This window comes from Sceloporus undulatus, chromosome 2 (assembly GCF_019175285.1).
Source record: "Sceloporus undulatus isolate JIND9_A2432 ecotype Alabama chromosome 2, SceUnd_v1.1, whole genome shotgun sequence".
NCBI classification, from domain to species: domain Eukaryota; kingdom Metazoa; phylum Chordata; class Lepidosauria; order Squamata; family Phrynosomatidae; genus Sceloporus; species Sceloporus undulatus.
In genome coordinates this window covers 5537376-5556063 of record NC_056523.1, presented here as the reverse complement: position 1 = coordinate 5556063, position 18688 = coordinate 5537376, and the positions used below count along the sequence as shown (strand labels likewise).

Here is an 18688-nt window from a genome sequence, read left to right as displayed (position 1 = left end):
CAAAGACATCCCTCTTTATTCCTTACCTACTGGGGAACATATTCTCCCCCTTTTGCAAACTTCGAATGGATTCAGAAGTGATTTATCCCCCTTTATCTCCTTATCCACAAAGAAGGCCAGCTGTAGAAGAAAACAGTAGGAGGAAATAAAAGATGAGATTAGGCAAAGAAAGCAAGACCACGAACTCTGGGTGGTTAAAGCTAATTAAGCTGTTTATAGCATTCAACACATTTAAAACAAATATACTAAGAAGCAAAAGTAAAACAAAAGACAAAATAATATTAAGAGACTGTGCATTCAGTTTTCAGAAGCCTGTTTGATAAAAATGTTTTTCATCTGGCAACGGAAGGACAACAAAAGGAAGGAGCTAGTCCAACCACCCTAAAAGTTCCACAGCTTGGGAGCAACTCCAGAAAAAGCCTATCTCACATTCCAAGCGATGTGCCCTAAGGGTGGTGATACTTCAAATCACACTCAAATGGTAAATACAGCCTGACTTGAAGCACATAGGGCTTTATAGGTCAGACAAACACTCTAATTATACTGATCAGAACAACAGCCAGTGAACATGTTGTAACAAGAGGTCATATCCTCCCTGTAACCAGCTCCAGTTAATCATCTGGTTGCAGCACTTTGGACTAGCTGACATTTCTGAACACTCTTTAAAAGCAAGCCCATGTACAGCATGTTGCAGTACCACAACAGCGTAATGAAGGCATGCACCACTGAGGCCAAATTAGACAACTCAAAAAATATGGACCAATGGCACAGTAGTTTTTAGCTGTACAATGTGCACTCATCTACCACAGAAACCTAAACATCCAGGCTCAGGGCTAAATCCAGGAGAACAACCTAAACAGTGTCTTCGGGGGGGAGTTTAGCCCTACAGCATAGTCTGAATTCCTAATCCTCATTTCTTGATCTGCCTTTCAGCTGATCAGAAGTCCCTCTGGCTCTCTGGATTAAACTTCTATTTGTTCATGACTTTCAAATACAGGTTGAGTCTCCCTTATCCAATGCTTAGGACCAGAAGTGTTTTGGATTTCAGGGTCCCCCCCCCCCCCCAGATTTGGAATATTTGCATGATGTACATAATGAGACATTGGAGTGGGACCCAAGTTTAAAAGAGGAAATAATCTAATCTGAGATGTGGTGCTGGGGAAGAATGCTGAGGATATGTGGATGGCCAAGAAGGCAAACAAGTAGGTCTTTGAGCAGATACAGTCAGAAATCTCCCTGGAAGCCAAGATGATCAAATTGAGGCCATTGTACTTTGTTCACATCATGGGAAGGAATGATCACTAGAAAAAGTAAAGCTAGGAAATGTGGGGTGCAGAAGAAGAAGCAAAAGCATATGCAAGATGGCTAGATTCAATCAGGGGGTCACAGGCATGAAAGCTAGAAGCTTTAAGCGAGTAGTGAGGACAGATGAGCTTGGAGATGTCTCATCCACAGTGCCTCCATCAGTCAGGGTGACCTGAGGGCAGTTAACAACAAACAAATACTCCTTAGACACATAGCCTGAAGGTGATTTTATACACAATAATTTAAATAGTTTTGTGCATGAAACAAAGTCTGTATACACTAAACAATCAGAAAACAAAGGTGTCACTCAGTCACCCACCGTGGACATTCTGAATTTGGAATATTTCAGATTTTGAAATTCTGGATAAGGGAGAGACAACCTGTATTTATGAAAATAAATATTCCCAGTACTCTGAAATGGCCAAGATGAAATGCTCTCACCTGCTGCTCTTTTAGCATCTTCTCTTCTGCCTGACTCAGGAGGAACCCTTCAGCCAGGGCCACTGCTTGGGAACTAGTCTCGGCGTACACTCTCTCACCCAGTTCTTCATCTCTGTGGGGAGGATAGCCAGGAACTGTTCCAGAATCACCAGGTCCAGCATCTGTGCCTTTGTGTGTTGCTCTGGTTGTAGCCATAGGTAGCAGAGATTGTGGGATGTGGCTGGCAACTCTCTGGGGCCCAAAACCTCCTGGTAGCAAAAATGTCTGAAGTGCTGGCACTGTGCATCTGAACTGAGTGCATCTTCCTCTAGGCTCTTCTTCAGTGTGCTTCCCATTAGTTTCTTTTCATGCTTGGTCTGACTAAGATGAGGCCTTCTACATACTCATAGCCAAATGAGGCTTGGTGGTCCATTTTTGATCTGTTCTCCCATGTTCCAACATGGCTGAGGAGTACTTTCCTCTTTCAATCGATTCTCTCAGGCAAACATATTGATGACACACAATCCTAAAGTAAATAAAATAAAATATTATTTGAGTGAGGTTCTGAAGACTCTCTTGAGGTCAGAGGCAGAAGGATGTTTTACAGTTCAAAACAGTTTTCTCTTTATAGCAAAACAGCTAACATGACTGAAAAGCTAGCTAGGTGAGAATGTTTCCTTTCCTTCTTTTTTCTTTTTTAATTTTTATGTGGCAACATCATTCTCACATCCACCAGATGTTAACTTTAATATTAACATTCAAAGTTTCAATAACAAATCTGTATATATCTTGTGTATAAGTCGCCTCAAGTATAAGTCGAGGCAGGTTTTGGGAGCAAAATCATGGATTTTGATATGACCCGTGGATAAGCCGAGGGTCCAACTCAGGCATGTAACAAAGGATCTAAATGGGGCAGGGAGGACACCACTCTACTCCCTCCTTCTCCTCTCTTGAATCTCTCCCAAGGGTCACAGTCTCGGCATGCAAAGTGTGGACCCAAGCTCCGATTTCTCTATCCTCCCTGCCTTCCCCACAACTTTCCCAAGGTTCAGGGGCTTGCAAAAAGGGGACCTCAAGCTCCGATTTCTCTATCCTCCCTGCCATCCTCACAACTTTCCCAAGGCTCACAGAACAGTATTACCGTATTGACTGTATTGCTATAATCAACATAGGATTATGGAGCCCATTTTGGGGCTTAATTTTTCGTTTATAGATGCACATTCAAGGAATTCATGACCCATTTGTTAATTCCTATCTAGACTTTTGGCATTTTCCACAGAAAATGTTAATTGTTTATCTCACAGTGAAAATTAAATTGATTTTCCTTATTATTTTCTGTCATTTGATCATCAAAATAGTAATATGCCTGTATGCTTATTTTATCATTAATTTCTTTGCAAATAATTCGCCCGTGCTTATCTCAAATATATCTCATTATGGGTGATTCTCCCATTCCCCATTCCTGAAACTTATTTCCTTCTTGACATGCACAGCAGCATCCTTCCGTTGTTCTCTCCCAAACAATCATACGAACATAGCCCTGTTTAAATACTTGAAGGGATGTCATATGAGGAGGGAGCAAGTTGTTTTTCTGCTGCTCTAAGACTGGACCCAGAGCAATGGATGCAAGCTCAGGAAAAGAGATTCCACCTCAACATTAGGAAGAACTTCCTGACATAAGGGCTGTTCGACAGTGAACACACTCCCTTGGAGTGTAGTGGAGTCTCCTTCTTTGGAGGTCTTTAAACAGAGTCTGGATGGCCATCTGTCGGGGGGCTGTTTGATTTGGATTTCCTGCATGGCAGAGAAGGGGTTGGACTGGATGGGCCCTGTGGTCTCTTCTACTCTACATTCTATGAAACTAAGCACTCTCTAAGTGGTTTACAGCGTAAGCTAATTGCCCCCAATATGCTGGCACTCATTTTATGGAAGGATGGAAGGCTGACTGGACCTTGGAGCCCTCCTCTAGGATCAACATTGTGGGTGAGGTATCAGCATTTGACACTGGCCACCAGGGCTCTAGGCAGGACATGAGGGTGTAATGGGGGATCTGTTCTGGACCCCCCCCACCACAACACAGAGACTTGCCGATATTCAAGCCCCATAGGCTTGAATGGGGTGCATGCCCCAAGCGTGCACAAGGTGTACCCCATTGAATTTAACGGGTTGCCCTCCGTAATATTCTGACCGCGGATCTCAGTCCATGAGACGAAAGAGCGAGTGTACTCACACTGACCCATGGATAAGTCAACCCAGTTTTATGAGGTCAATTTTTGATTAAAATTTCTGACTCATATAGTATACCGTAGCTCCTTCCTTCTTGTCAGGTCCTTGTGGCACCAGGACTCACCCTCTGCTCTACACCCACCTTCTGGATAGCAGCAGGTTGTTGTTTGGTGCCTTCATAGTAGTGCCTTCAACTGATGGCGATCCTATCACAGGTTGTCTTGGCAGATCTGCCCAGAAGGGGTTTGCCTTGGCCTCCATCTAAAGCTGAGACAGTGTGACGTGTCACTCAGTGGATTTCTGTGGATGAGTAGGGATTCAAACCAGGTCTCCAGCGCTGCAGTCCAGCATTCAAACATCACGCCAGGCTGGTTTCTTTATCTAGAAGCAAGAATTCAGACATAGCTGTGTTAGTCAAGAAAATCAGCCACAAAGGGATCTTGTAGCACACGGAGATTAACAGAAAGAAAGAAGTTGATAGCATAACCTTTCCTAGACTGGAGCCTCCTCCTCCGATGGATGGGTCTCTGTATGCCTCATCAAGAGCTCCTTCTAGGAAAACTGAGGCAACTCTAGTGCGCGGCATCACTTTTCCGGAGATGGGGAGAATTTTCCTAGAGAGGCGCTTCAGGGAACTGCAATGGACTCTCTGGCAAACGGACTTGTCCGGCGGCCCACTGGAGGACCTCGGAGGAGCTGGGCCCGAAGCACGCTCCCTTTTCCACAGTCCCCCTTGTTCTTCTTCTTATTATGTCAGAGTTTTTCACTAAACTATAGGTTAATTTAATTTTGTTTGTGGTTTTCGTTGAGTAAATAATAATAATTATCCCACCCCTCTGGCAACGCAACGGGGCGGCTTACAGCATTAAAATGATACATTCCATAACATAAAACCCCCCAATCCCACCCAACCAATACAATTAAACCAATTACAATTAAAACATACTTAAAAACAGTAACAATAATAACAGATAACAGACAGACAGTAACTGTAGCCAGTCAGAGGTCAACTAGTTGGGTCTTCTTTTGGTGGCCTATTCAGGAAAAGCCTGCCAGAAGAGTGAATGATACTGACAACATTAATCATAACCCTCCATTTGTTCAGTTTCTGTTCAGTTTCTAATTGCTTAAAACCATCGGTTGTCACCCTGTAAAACAAAGGGATCACACAAATATTAAAGCCCCGTTAAAATATAAAAGCATACAAGGCATAATATTAAATTCCAAATATAATTTCTAATTTACAGTAATTAAACGTATCCATGAGAATTAAATGTAGAAAATCTATATAAATAAAAATGTAAATGTTGGTTTGTTCAAAATCTTAAATCTCTGAAAATTCTTCACCAATTGCTTTCAAATTTTGACACAACGTTCCATTCAAATACACACGTTTTTATATACCTACTATGTTTTTAATATACCAACTATATTTTTATATACCTACCGTACTATTATATAGATGTCACACCTGTGACAGGTAAAAATATGTTTTTTTTTTAAAAACCAGCTCCATCTGTTGGATTTAACAGCAGCACCGATCATTGCAAGCTTTGCATGGAAACATCAGACCATTTGGGAACGCATTCATACTGCTTGCAGGAGATTTCAGGCAAACATTACGCGTAATTCCTCGATCGACACCAGCGGATGAAATAAATGCTTGCCTGAAATACTCCATTTTGTGGTGACACATAAAGACGTTAAAATGAACTACAAATATGCGTGTCCACCTGCAAAATGATCGATCCGCTGAAATATTCTCACATCAATTGCTGGAAATTGGGAGTGGAAAGAGGCCGGTTGATGTGACCTCAGGACAAATTTCATTGCTTCATAAGTTCTGCAATTTAATGACGTCAGAAGAAGAATTGGTTGAAAAAGTATTTCCCAATATTCAAACCAATTATAAGAATCACGATTGGCTGAGTGAACGAGCTATTCTTGCAGCCAAGAACAAAGATGTCTACAAACTTAACAATATTATTCAGTCTAACATTCAAAGTGAGGCAGTCATATACAAGTCCGTCGACACTGCTGTGGAAGCAGATGAAGTGGTTAATTATCCAACATAATTTTTGAATTCACTTGATCTGCCAGGGATGCCACCGAATGTACTACAAATGAAAATTAGCGTGCCAATTATCATGTTGCGCAATATCAACCAGCCAAAGCTTTGCAACGGCATGTGGCTTGCAGTAAAAAAAAAAAAAGAGCGATGTCATTGAAGCAACAATCTTGACAGGACCTTTCAAAGGGGAAGATGTCCTCATTCCTCGCATTCCTATAATTCCAACAGATTTCAATTTAAGAGGTTGCAATTCTCAATTCACTTGGCATTTGCAATCACCATCAACAAAGCTCAGGGCCATTCTTTACAATTGTGCAGTTTAGGGCTAGACCCGGATTGCTTCTCACACGGACAAATTATATGTTGCGTGTTCTAGAGTCAGCAAACCAGACAATCTCTATATCTACCTAGACAATGGAACAACAAAAAATATTGTATACCCAAAACCATTGTAAAATTACATATTTTAGAAATGTGTGCTTTCTCTTTTCTTTCTTTTCCATTTAACCAGACTGAGCCACAGCAACGCATGGCCAGGTAAATGCTAGAAAGAATTGTCCCTTGGAGACTGGTGGAGTCTCTTCCTTTGGAGGTCTTCAAACAGAGGTTTTGCTTGTGTCTTCCTGCATGGCAGAAGGGGGTTGGACTGGATCAGGGCCCTTGGGGTCTCCTCCAACTCTGTCATTCTAGAATTCTAAGAATTAAACTGACATAAACAAATCCATCCCCGCTGGCTATTATTCCATACATCTGTTGCTGGTAACACAAATGCTCTGGCAGTAATTAAGTCAATTAAAACACGTCATGCAGTAAGAAACTCTTATCTCAATTTAAACTTGTTGATTAGCCTACACTGCTGCCACAAAGCAGAAATGAGTTTGTCAGGGCCGTTAAAACGGTCTCAAACTGTTTTATTTCTCAGTGTGGATTGGACCTCTGTCAGAGAAGGCTAAGCGTCTCACAAAACTACAGTTCCCAGAATCCATAACACTGAGCCATGGCACTTAAGGCGGTGTGAAAGTGGATTATTTCTGCAGTGTGGATACAGCCAGTGGTCCACACACTGCATAAATAATCCAGTTTGAGACCGCTTTAACTGCCCTGGTGCTAAGGAACCATGGGAAGTGTAGTTTATTGTGGCAGCAGAGCTCTCTGACAGAGAAGGCTAAATGTCTCACAATACTGAGTCTTGCCATACTACAGTTCCCAGAATCCCACAGCATGGAGCCAGGGCAGTTAAACTGGATTATTTCTGCCGTCTTAAAAACCTATAGGCATTTAAATGTTCACACACAACAAGAATGAAGGATGGGTAATACAATATTATTATTATTATTATTATTATTATTATTATTTGTATCCCACTCTTTCCCCAGAACTGGACTCAGAGCAGCTTCACAACATTAAAAAAAAAGTACAATTGGGGGAGTACATTAAAAAAGAATTAAATTATTACAGTATTAAAACAGATAGCTATTGAAAGAATAGCATTCCTCCAAGGGCTAAAAAGTGATAGAGTCGTGGGCCTAGAGAGGCAACGGAGGAGGAGGAGGAGGAGTGCCCTCTAGCCACCACTTCCGGTTGCATCTCTCTGTTCCTCTCCTCCTCCTCCTCCTCCAATCTCCCTCTATGGAGGCTGAAGCAGCCAAGCTGCAAGAGCAGCTGGGAAGGCTCTGGTGAGCTGCTGCCAGGTGTTTATTTGGGGGCAGGAAGAGGAGGAGGAGGAGGAATTGGGGAGAGAGGCAGAGGCCCAGATGGAAGAAAAGACCAGGGAAAAGGGGGAAGGAGATGGAGAAGGAGGTGGGAGCAGATCAATGTCAAAATAAAGACCAGCCCCTTCTCACCCCAAACAGCTGGGCTGATACTTGGATGACAGAATGAGGGGGGCATACTTATCAAATTTGCAGACGACACCAAATTAGGAGGAATAGCTAATACTCCAGACGACAGGATCAACATTCAAAATGATCTGAATAAACTAGAAAGCTGGGTCAAAGCTAACAAAATGAATTTCAACATGGAGAAATGTAAGGTACTGCACTTAGGGAGGAAAAATGAAATGCACAGATATAGGATAGGAGACACATGGCTGAATGAGACTATATATCCAAACCCCTGCCATGCAGGAACTCTCAATCAAAGCATCCCCAACAGATGGCCACTCAGCCTCTGCCTAAAGACCTCCAAGGAGGGAGACTCCACTGCAGTCCGAGGAAGGAGTTTGTTCCACTGTCAAACAGTAAAGGTTGTTCAACACTGGAACACACTCCCTCAGAGAGTAGTGGAGTCTCCTTCTTTGGAGGTCTTTAAGCAGAGGCTGAGTAGCCATCTGTTGGGGATGCTTTGATTGAGAGTTCCTGCATGGCAGAAGGGGGTTGGACTGGATGGCCCTTGAGGTCTCTTCCAACTCTGTGATTCTAAGATGGAAAAAAAGACCAGAGAAAGTGGGGAAGGAGATAGTGAAGGAGAAATTGGGGGGGGGGGGGTAGATCCAAATTTGGACACATCAATGCCAAAATAAAGACCAGCTCCTTCTCATCCCAAACAGCTGGGCTAATAATCTTTATTTTTTTCCTTCCAGGATTTCCAAAAATGACCTCTTCTCTCCAAATCCTCCAAAAGGCAGCACCTGCACTGCAGGAATAATGCAGCTTGACACGGCTTGAACTGCCATGGCTCCATGCTATGGAATCCTGGGATCTGTAGTTTGGTAAGTGGTTTGGCCCTCTAGTGACAGAAAGCTCTGGGGTCACAACTACACTCATATTTGCAGCTTTGATATTTGCAGGTTTGATTTCACAGATTTGATTAATATGTTCTCTCTAGGAATATCTAGATCCTCCAGCGCAACTCTATGGTCAGCTTTAACCAAAAGTCGCACTAAAGGACTAGAGAGAACACTCCACTAAGCATTTGTAGCTCCTCTAGCGCAATTCTATGGTCAGTGGCTCTCAGACGTTGACCACAGAGTTGCACTGGAGGACCTAGAGATTCCTAGAGAGGTGTCCTCTCAGATAAAAACACGGTTTTTCCATATTCACAGGGGTCTTGTACCCCTAACTCTAGAGAATATGGAGGGACAAGTGCATAGCTTATTCTGGGGCCCTGAGGCCACACCAATAGCCATTTATTCTGTCAATGAATTGACAGAAAGCAGCCAACTTCATCCTTCCCCAATTGCTGCTGCAATTATGGTTTGTTGTTTTCTGTCTTTACATTTTATTCCGACTTATGGCGACCATCAGGTGAAGGTATAATGGGGTCTTCTTGGCAAGTTTCTTCAGAGTGGGTTTGCCATTGCCATCCTCTGAGGCTGAGAGAGTGTGACTTGCCCAAGGTCACCCAATGGGTTTCCACGTCCAAGTAGAGTTTTGAACTGCCACGGCCAACTTCATTCTTACCCAACTATTGTTTGTTGTTGTGTGTCTTCACATTTTTGCCATGGCTGCATGCTATGGAATCCTGGGATTTGTAGTGTGGTGAGATATCTAGGCCTCTATGTCAGAGGGCTCTGGGGTCATGTTGGTGTTGTGTACTTTTAAAGTCATTTCCAACTGTTGATGACCCTATCCTGGGGTTTTCTTGGCAAGTTTCTTCAGAGGGGGTTTGCCATTATCTTCCTCTGAGGCAGGGAGAGTGTGACTCGCAGGGTTTCCATGGCTGAGATGGGATTTGAACACTGGTCTCCCAACACTCAAACCACTACACCACACCACAACAAACTACAAATCCCAGTTTTCCACAGCATGGAGCCATGGCAGTTAAAGCAGTGTCAAACCGCATTACAGTCAGCCTTTCTTATCCACAGGTTCTTTATCCACGGATTCAACCACCCATGGCTTGAAAACATTTAAATATATAGAATCAGAGAATTGTAGAGTTGGAAGAGACCACAAGGGCCATCCAGTCCAGTTATATAAATATATATAAATTCTAAAAACCTTGATTTTGCCATTTTATGTAAGGATCACCATTTACTATGCCATTATATTTCGTGGGACTTGAACATCCACAGATTTTGATACCCATGGGAGCTCCTGGAACCAAACACAAGCAGCTACTATGGGGGCCCTGTATTTCTGCAGAAAAATCCTAGGCTGTATAATATCATATTTATTTATATATTAAAATTTAAACAAGCTTTGCAGAGTAGAATGCTTTTGAAAGGAAGGAGTGTTGTTCTGCTTGTACATTTATCCTGTTTTTAGAGGGGTTTTTTGTTATTTGACAATTTCTGATATTTGATGGTACTTTAAACTGATGCTTGGATTATATCTTAAATTTGATCTGTTTGTGGTTTTTGTTTTTATTTACAGACCATGTTGGTTCTTCTTGTTGTTGCTGATGTGTACCTTCAAGCTGTTTCTGATTTATGGCGATGCAAAGGCGACCATGGGGCTTTCTTGGCAAGATTTGTTTGGAGGAGGTTTGCCATTGCCTTCCCCTGCGGCTGAGAGAGTGTGACTTCTTGCCCAAACTCACCCAAGATTCTGATAAACCAATCAAAAGGTTTGAAACCTTGCTGCTTTGAGGGTGGGGTGGCTTAGGCAGGGAGCTTTCTGGCTGATAACAAGAAGAAAGGCATTACCCTGCTATGCATTTTGGAATTTTGTTTGTATCCAAACATGGCATCCTCTGTCTTTGGATGGTGGTTTATAACTACCGTATATATTTTACCCAAGGAACTTTGTTGTTGTTGTTGTGTGCCTTCAAATCATTCTTATTTGCGGCAATCTTAAGGTGAACCTATCATGGGATTTTCTTGGCAGGATTTGTCCTGAGAGGGTTTGCCGCCTTCTGAGGTTGTAAGAGTGTGACTTGTCTAGGGTTGTCTAACGGGGATTTCAACTCTGGTCTCCAGAGTCGTAGTCCATAGAATCATAGAATTGGAAGGTACCACAAAGGCCATTCATAGAATCATAGAGTTGAAAGAGACCACAAGGGCCATCCAGTCCAACCCTCTGCCAGGCAGGAACTCACAATCAAAGCATCCCTGACAGATGACCATCCAGCCTCTGCTTAAAGACCTCCAAAGAAAGAACACCACACTGAGGGAGCTCATTCCACTATTGAACAGCTGTTATTGTCAGGATATTCCTCCTAATGTTGAGCTAGAATCTCTTTTCCTGTAGCTTGCATCTATTGTTCCATGTTCTGATCTCTGCAGCAGCAGAAAACAAGTTTGCTGCATCTTCAATGCGACACCCCTTCAAATACTTCAACAAGGCTATCATGTCACTGCTTAACCATCTCTTCTCCAGGCTAAATATATAAGCTCCCTAAGTCTCTCCTCATAAGGCATGATTTCCAGACCTTTCACCATTGTGGTCACCCTCCTCTGGACATGCCCCAATTTCTCAATATCCTTCTTGAATTGTGGTGCCCAGAACTGGTCACAGTATTCCAGGTGAGGCATGACCCAAGCAGAATAGAGTGGTGCTATTACATCCCTCGATGTAAACACTATACCTTCTTCTGACATGGGATCTTTCTCATACTGACTTTTTAAGCTGCCGCATCATGCTGTTAACATGTGCGTGTTCCTTTTTATTTCTGAAGCAGATCTGAGGGTCACATCTTTTCCCAGGGACTCATGAAGGACATTGATCTCTGGTTTTGGACCATGAGCTTTAAATCAGTAGGGTAAGGAATGAAAACAGCCAGGTGTCTCCAGTAGTTTTACAAAGAGAGATTGGAATTGTTGCTATTAAAAAAAATATTTGGGGAGATATGTTAAGGATTTAGGTGCTTAGAGGGATGGTCCTCCATAAAAGTCCACTTGGTGACCTTGGGCAAGTCACGTTCTCTCAGCGTTAGACGAAGGCAGCAGCAAATCCCCTTTGAACAAATCTTGCCATGAAAACCTGTAATAATGTTGTCTTGAATGTGTTCTCTCTCTCTCTCTCTCTCTCTCTCTCTCTCTCTCTCTCACACACACACACACAGACACACACACACTATTCAGCATCTTACTATTGGAGTGTAATTTTATTATGCTCTTGTTATTTATAAAAATACATCTAGTTACAAATAACATGTTACTTATAAGCTCTTGGAATGCTACTAGTGTCTGTTGTGCTAAATCATTACATTCTCAAATTTTGATTTTAACTGGGCATACAACAGATCCTAGATAAGTGATTGCAGGCCCACTGTGTCCTTCTCCTAAATTACTTGTGTCTTTGCTTCATATGTCTTTTCGTGGGAGGAAGCTTTTAGTGGAGTGAGATGGCAACAGTCTGGATTAGAATTTCTGAATACTTTTTGCATTGTTCCACAAATAACATATCTGTTCCTTTCTCCTTCCTTTTCAAATAATAGTGTCTGAGTCCAAAGCTGAGTTCATATTTGACTGCCTGAACAGAAATAGCTGTCCATCCAGGATTCAGATGAAGAGGAGAATCTGTCAGGTAGCTACTTAAATACCAGTTACAACTGTTTGCTGTCTATTGTAGTTTGTTCATTTTTGGTTTTTTGGGTGTGTCTGAAGAGTCCTGTAGACAAACCATGGTTTCTTAGTCAGCCGCGATTTTGTGGTATTGGCGCATTTATCTCTTTTTCCATTTTCAAACTGCCAAGCTAATACAAAAAAAGTATCTTAACAATGTTGTGATAGAAATTAACACCCTTTCTACCAACAAGACAGCCATCAACATTTGGCCCTAATGCTAAAAAGGATGCCCAAACCCACCTGCCTTGTGGCAAAGCCCCAACTCGCTGCATCTGGCATCAGAGAAGTCTGCCAACAGAGCAGCTCTCCTGGCTGATATCTAAGGTGGAGGAAAATTTAAAAAATAGATGGTAAAGGGTTGGGGTGAGGGAGCAGCCACATCCAAAACTTCCCCAACCTTACAGCATGGCTGTTGTGTCAGCACAAAGAGGCTTGAGAAGATAGTCCTAAGTTATTTTCAGTACCCTTATACTGAACATGCTTGGATTTAGTACAGGTTCAGCTGGCCTAATGTCAGCTCAGCAAGCACTTGATCATCTTGGCCAGTTAGGATCTCACTGTGAGGCAGTGGTTCCCAAACACTAGTCACCCTGGTTTTTTGGACTTCATCTCTCAGAATCCCTGAACACCAGCTAAGCAAGCTGGAACTTCTGAAACCTGAAGCCCAAACACCTGGCAGACCAAAGTTTGGGAACCACTGCTCTGGATTACCTTGAATTATATGATCCCAAAATGAAGTGGTATGACTCTCTTTCTCCTCTACAGTTTCAGGAACATGGCTGGGAGTACTGTGGAAATTTTCAAAGAGGAAGATCCCATGTTAGAAGAAGCATTTATGACCTCTGCAGGAAGCTCCCATGGTTATAGGCTTTTCCCAAGTTTGGCAAATGAATGTGAGTCTCATTCTGAACTGGAGAGAGGTGTTGCAGTCTAATAGACATAAAGACTAGGAAAATATAAATGCTTCTTGCAGTAAGAGTAGGAAACTTTCTGAGCAATATTAGGCTAGAAGAGAAATATACAGAACAGTAAGTATATCATTTGTGTATGCACAACTAATGTATTTGTGAAATATGGACATCCAGTCTATGTCTAAAGATTTCTGGAAAAGGAGAGACTACCACTCTCCTTTGGAGTTATCAGCAAAGAAACATTTTCTTAGACAAATAGGTTTAGCTTCCAGGATTTTTGGCTGATATTTTCAGAGTTGAACCCTTTACTTAACATTGAAGAAGCCATTCAGGGTAGAAACCATTTAAATGCTTTGAGTCCCTTCAAAGTACATGCCTCTAATTCCTGTCTGTTGGTTGTCCAAGACAGATGCATCATCTCTTAATGTTGAATCAGTTGGGCTTGATTTGAGGCATGGATTGGTCTCTCTGCCCAGTGGTGTCACTAAAGCTGATGTCACCCCAATGTGGTAGCTCCAGTACATCAGGCCAGTATGGAACAGAATGACTCTGGTCTACATGAGGTTGATAGCAGGTGGACTGGTGCACCTCAAGGGACTGTCTACGTCCTGGTTTATTCCAGTCTAAAAGCCTTGTTGCAAGTCCTGAAGTGGTCCAGGCACCATTCAGTGATGGGAGAGACCTCCAGGAGTTTGCCATGGTCTGCTCACAGTGTCCCAGCCAGCCTCCTTGCCTCTTCTGACAGGTGGACCAGGTCCTTCCTAGGACCTTCAGTCTCTGGGAGACATGGTCCACCTGCTGTAAGGCACGGGAGTACATTCCACACTGGAAGACAGAAACCTCCATCTGAGGTGTCATCTGGTGCACCCCCCCTAGAAATGCCACTGCCAACTCTGTTCAGGGCTTGTTGGCCAGGATCCTACAGTGGCAGCCCACTTATTCAATAGCGTGTTCCATCAGCAGTTGACATTCTTTCTTCTCATATGCAAGACCTCTCTGAACAAGTGGTGGCAATAGTGAATGCCCATGGAGACCCTCTGAACTTGCACAGGATCATCATAAGAAGGGGGCATCCAATAGCAAATATCTCCCACCACAAGTGACAGTCTATTGGGAACCATTTGGGTTTTGAAAGCCTGCCTCTAGGATCCCTGGAACCACTTCACTATGGGAGAGATGACTTAGGAAATTGCCTGTCAAAAACGACAGGCAATTTCTCTTATCATCCTTCACATAGTGCTTTGGCTCCAAGGGCCCTTGGAGCTGGATATTAAAAAACCAAGTGGCTTTTACTAGATCTAGCCTCTAGCAGGAAGTGTGAGCCAGAGGCCAGTGAGGTTTTATGCTCTGCCCAAACTGAACAGGTTATCATTCTTTGTATTCTAGCCTCTGTCATGGATTGGTTAATTTATTCCATCATTGGGAATCCAGTCCTTCTCCTCAGTTATGTCATCTTTTTCTTTTTGTTTGCTCAGGGGAGATATGGAAGAGAGCAAATTATGGGGAAGCACATCAGATACTCGAAGTAAGTGATATGTTTCTAGACATGGAAGCATGCATTGGGAGTCAAGATAGCTTCAAGAAGCAGGAAGGATACCAAACAGTTAACGAAATGAATGAATCCATTGCTTATTTGGATACTGGCTTCTGTGAAGTGCCCGTCCATGCAAAAATACACAAAGAAGAAAGAGAGAATGAGTGCCCTGTATATGTAGAGAGCCACAGTAACACACCATGCCTTAACAAGCCTAGAAAGGCCCCTGCTGGAGAAAAACCAAAACCATTTATATGTCTAGAGTGTGGAAAGAACTTCAGTAGGACCTCAGAACTTAATAGACATAAACAAATTCACACAAGAGAGAAACCATTTAAATGCTTGGACTGTGGAAAGAGCTTCAGTCAGAGTAGAAATCTGACTTCTCATCAGAGGAGTCACACAGGAGAGAAACCATATAAATGCCTGGAATGTGGGAAATGCTTCCGTAACAGTGGAATTCTTACTACGCATCAAAGAAGCCATACAGGTGAAAAACCATACAGATGCTTAGAGTGCGGAAAGTGCTTCAGTCAGAGTGGAATTCTCACAGCACATCAAGGAATGCACACAGGGCAGAAGCCATTTCAGTGTCTGGAGTGTGGAAAGAGATTTCGTCAGCTCATACATCTTACCTCTCATGAAAGAATCCACACAGGAGAGAAACCTTTCGAATGCCTGGAATGTGGAAAGAGTTTTCGTCAGCACATACACCTTACCTCGCATAAAAGAACACACACAGGAGAGAAACCTTTTAAGTGCCTGGAGTGTGGAAAAAACTTCAGTCAGAGCTCACATCTTATTAGACACGAAAGAACCCACACAGGAGAGAGACCATTTAAATGCCTGTTGTGTGAAAAGAGTTTTGGTCATAGCTCAGAACTTGTTAGGCATGAAAGAACCCACACAGGAGAGAAACCGTTTAAATGCCCAGACTGTGAAAAATGCTTTAGTCGGAGCTCAGAACTTATTAGGCATAAAAGAATTCACACGGGAGAGAAACCATTTAAATGTTTGGAGTGTGACAAAAGCTTCATTGATAGTACAAACCTTATTAGACATCAAATAAGCCACACAGGAGAGAAACCATATAAATGCCAGGACTGTGGAAAGTGCTTTAGTCAGAACCGAAGTCTTGCTGCCCATCAACGGACCCACACAGGAGAGAAGCCATTTAAATGCCTGGAATGTGGGAAATGCTTCAGTCAGAGTGGGATTCTTACTGCGCATCAAGGAATGCACACAGGACAGAAACCATTTAAATGTCTAGAGTGTGGGAAAAGGTTCCGTCAACACATACATCTTACTTCACATAAAAGAATCCACACAGGAGAGAAACCGTTTCAGTGCCTGGAGTGTGGCAGGAATTTTCGTCAGCACATACACCTTACTTCCCACCAAAGAATCCACACTGGAGAGAAACCATTTAAGTGCATGGAGTGTGGAAAGAGCTTTAGTCATAAATCCATCCTTATTTCTCACGTACGAACCCACACGGGAGACAAACCATTTAAATGCCTGGAGTGTGGAAAGAGCTTTACCTGGAGCACACTCCTTATTAGACACGAAAGAACCCACACTGGAGAGAAGCCATTTAAATGTTTGGAGTGTGGAAAGGGCTTCAGTGAGGCTTCGTTACTGAATAAGCATCACAGACGCCATGCTGGGGAGAAACCATTTAAATGCTTTGAGTGTGGAAAGGGCTTTTTCTCCAGCACACTTCTTATTCGTCATCAACGCATTCACATAAGAGAATACCCATTCAGTGCCTGGCATATAGGTAGAGATTCGGTTGGAGTCCAGAACTTATTAGACATAAAAGAATTCACTGAAGGAACAATTCTTAGTCATGATCAGGGTGTGGTAAATGCATTTGTCATGGAGTAAACCTCAGAAAATTCCAGAAGGAATTTAAACTGAAGGAACCCTGAATACGTTTGCACTGTAGTGAGAACTTCAGTAATGAATCAACTTTAAATTATGTCAGATGTCAGAGAGTGAGATTATTTCTGTTGTGGGAAAAGAACTTCCATTGTTTTACCAAACACATTTTCACACAACTAGTTGAGTAGGGTGAGGTAAAGTAAACTTGCATGAAGTGGAATGAGGCAGAACTGTGTAAAGATATTAAGAAAAGAGATTTCAACAATTCTTTTGCATGCAGTGTCATAAATGTTTTTCCCAAGCACTACACTCCTTGTTTCCGTGAAAAATCTACAGTGGAGTGGAGAAATTCTGCTAATTTGTTTTTGTGAATAAAAATGTCCCCCCTCCCCCCGGTGTAAACGGAGAACCAGTGTTTTCCAATTTGGTATTCTCCATGCAAGTTGTTTGTGATATGTAATGCTCCTTCTGTCCTACACCATGTATGCAATTTGCAGCATCCTAATTGTTGATCTCTTCAAATGCTTTTGTCTCCATTTTGTCATTTTCTAAAAAAATTGCAATATGGCGTTCAGTTCTCCTGGGGCTGGTTGCTATTTATGCATACAAGAACACTACAGAAGAAGAGGCTGGTTAGTTCATTACAAAGTTATACGGCACCCTAAAAACTATTATGTTTATTGTAGACTAAACTTTTGTAAGCAAGAGCTGAGTTGCATTTTGTGGTTGCAATGGACAGAGCTGTTCCCTAGAGCCGTAGCCCACAAATGCATATTTGGACGTATCTCTGTTTCATCAATGGAGAGGGGCTTTCTGGGGGCTCCTGTCTTGTGGCAAAAAAGAAGTTAGAGAACAGAAACTGACTCCTGTGTTAATGGAAGGCTTAGAAAATATACCTGCCAAGAAGCTAAACAAAAACTTTATTATCTCTCAACAATAAGAAGAAAACAGACAAGAGAAACTCGAATCTCTCAAAATAATTCTGAATTAACTGCATAATGGCACTGCAGACTAACTGAATCTCATTACAGTTTATGGCTGAGAATTGAGATTTTTTTTTAGAAATGTTGGGAAATATATTTGCACAACTTGCCACTGGCTATTGTACATTTTTTCCTAGATAGACATGAAAATGATACCAACACAAAGGCCCTAAAGTGACAGCTAGACAGCATCCATCATTCAGTTTTCCTTCCCAAATACCTATCTATAATACCTGGAAGCTGCACCTTGCGGGCATTTCCACTGTCAGATAGGCTCCCTTAACAATCAGACTTCACTTTTAACTGTTAATTTCCTGAAGGACATGGATTAAAGGATAGGAAGGGAAACTGAAAGTTGTGAGTCTGGAGCTGATATAGGCTTCAGGCCAAAAATCCAGAATTTTCCCTTTGAAGACTAATTCTAGAATATTCACAGAAGGAGATATCCTTATAAATTCTATGATTCTATGAAATGTCTGAACTGTGAGCAATTGTTTTTACAATAACCAACTTCTTATATATGGTCAGGACATGAAAGAAAACATTCATAGAGGCTACCTTCAAACTTGTGGAATATTTTACCACATATTTGTATTGTTTTTAATCATCTATATAAAACAGTCCTGGTCACAGAGGCAGTTCTTTTGCCAGGGAAGTGATTTTTTTTAAAAAAAAGCATGTGGTAAATCTTCATTTTAGAATGTATTATCTGCTGAGCCCGTTTTCCATTTGCATTTGTGCAACTCTTTTCTTTATTAATGCAACTGCCATGGGAAGGTGCACTATAAATTTTCCACAGCCAAACTCAAGGGGGAATTTTCTGACCTTCCGGATCATAATGTTGAACTGCAACTCCCAGCACTCTTCACCCTTGACTGTGCTGAGAAGGGCTGTTGGGAATTG

General features: G+C 42.2%; 1 protein-coding gene across 3 annotated transcripts; it reads left to right on the top strand.

Moving 5' to 3' along the window:
- The first annotated feature begins 7620 nt into the window (after nt 1–7620).
- On the top strand, nt 7621–18447 carry LOC121924258 (zinc finger protein 883-like). Of its 3 annotated transcripts, none has more exons than XM_042455555.1 (5): nt 7621–7698; nt 8604–8732; nt 12344–12432; nt 13239–13366; nt 14860–18447. In XM_042455555.1, the coding sequence occupies exons 4-5, from the start codon at nt 13249–13251 to the stop codon at nt 16803–16805; spliced, it is 2064 nt and encodes a 687-aa protein (XP_042311489.1). In that variant the 5' UTR covers nt 7621–7698; nt 8604–8732; nt 12344–12432; nt 13239–13248; the 3' UTR covers nt 16806–18447. The 3 variants fall into 3 exon arrangements, with proteins under 3 accessions (XP_042311489.1, XP_042311490.1, XP_042311488.1); XM_042455556.1 differs by having other exon boundaries at nt 7644–7713; XM_042455554.1 differs by lacking the exons at nt 7621–7698; nt 8604–8732 and adding an exon at nt 10394–10531.
- Nucleotides 18448–18688: the final 241 nt, after the last annotated feature.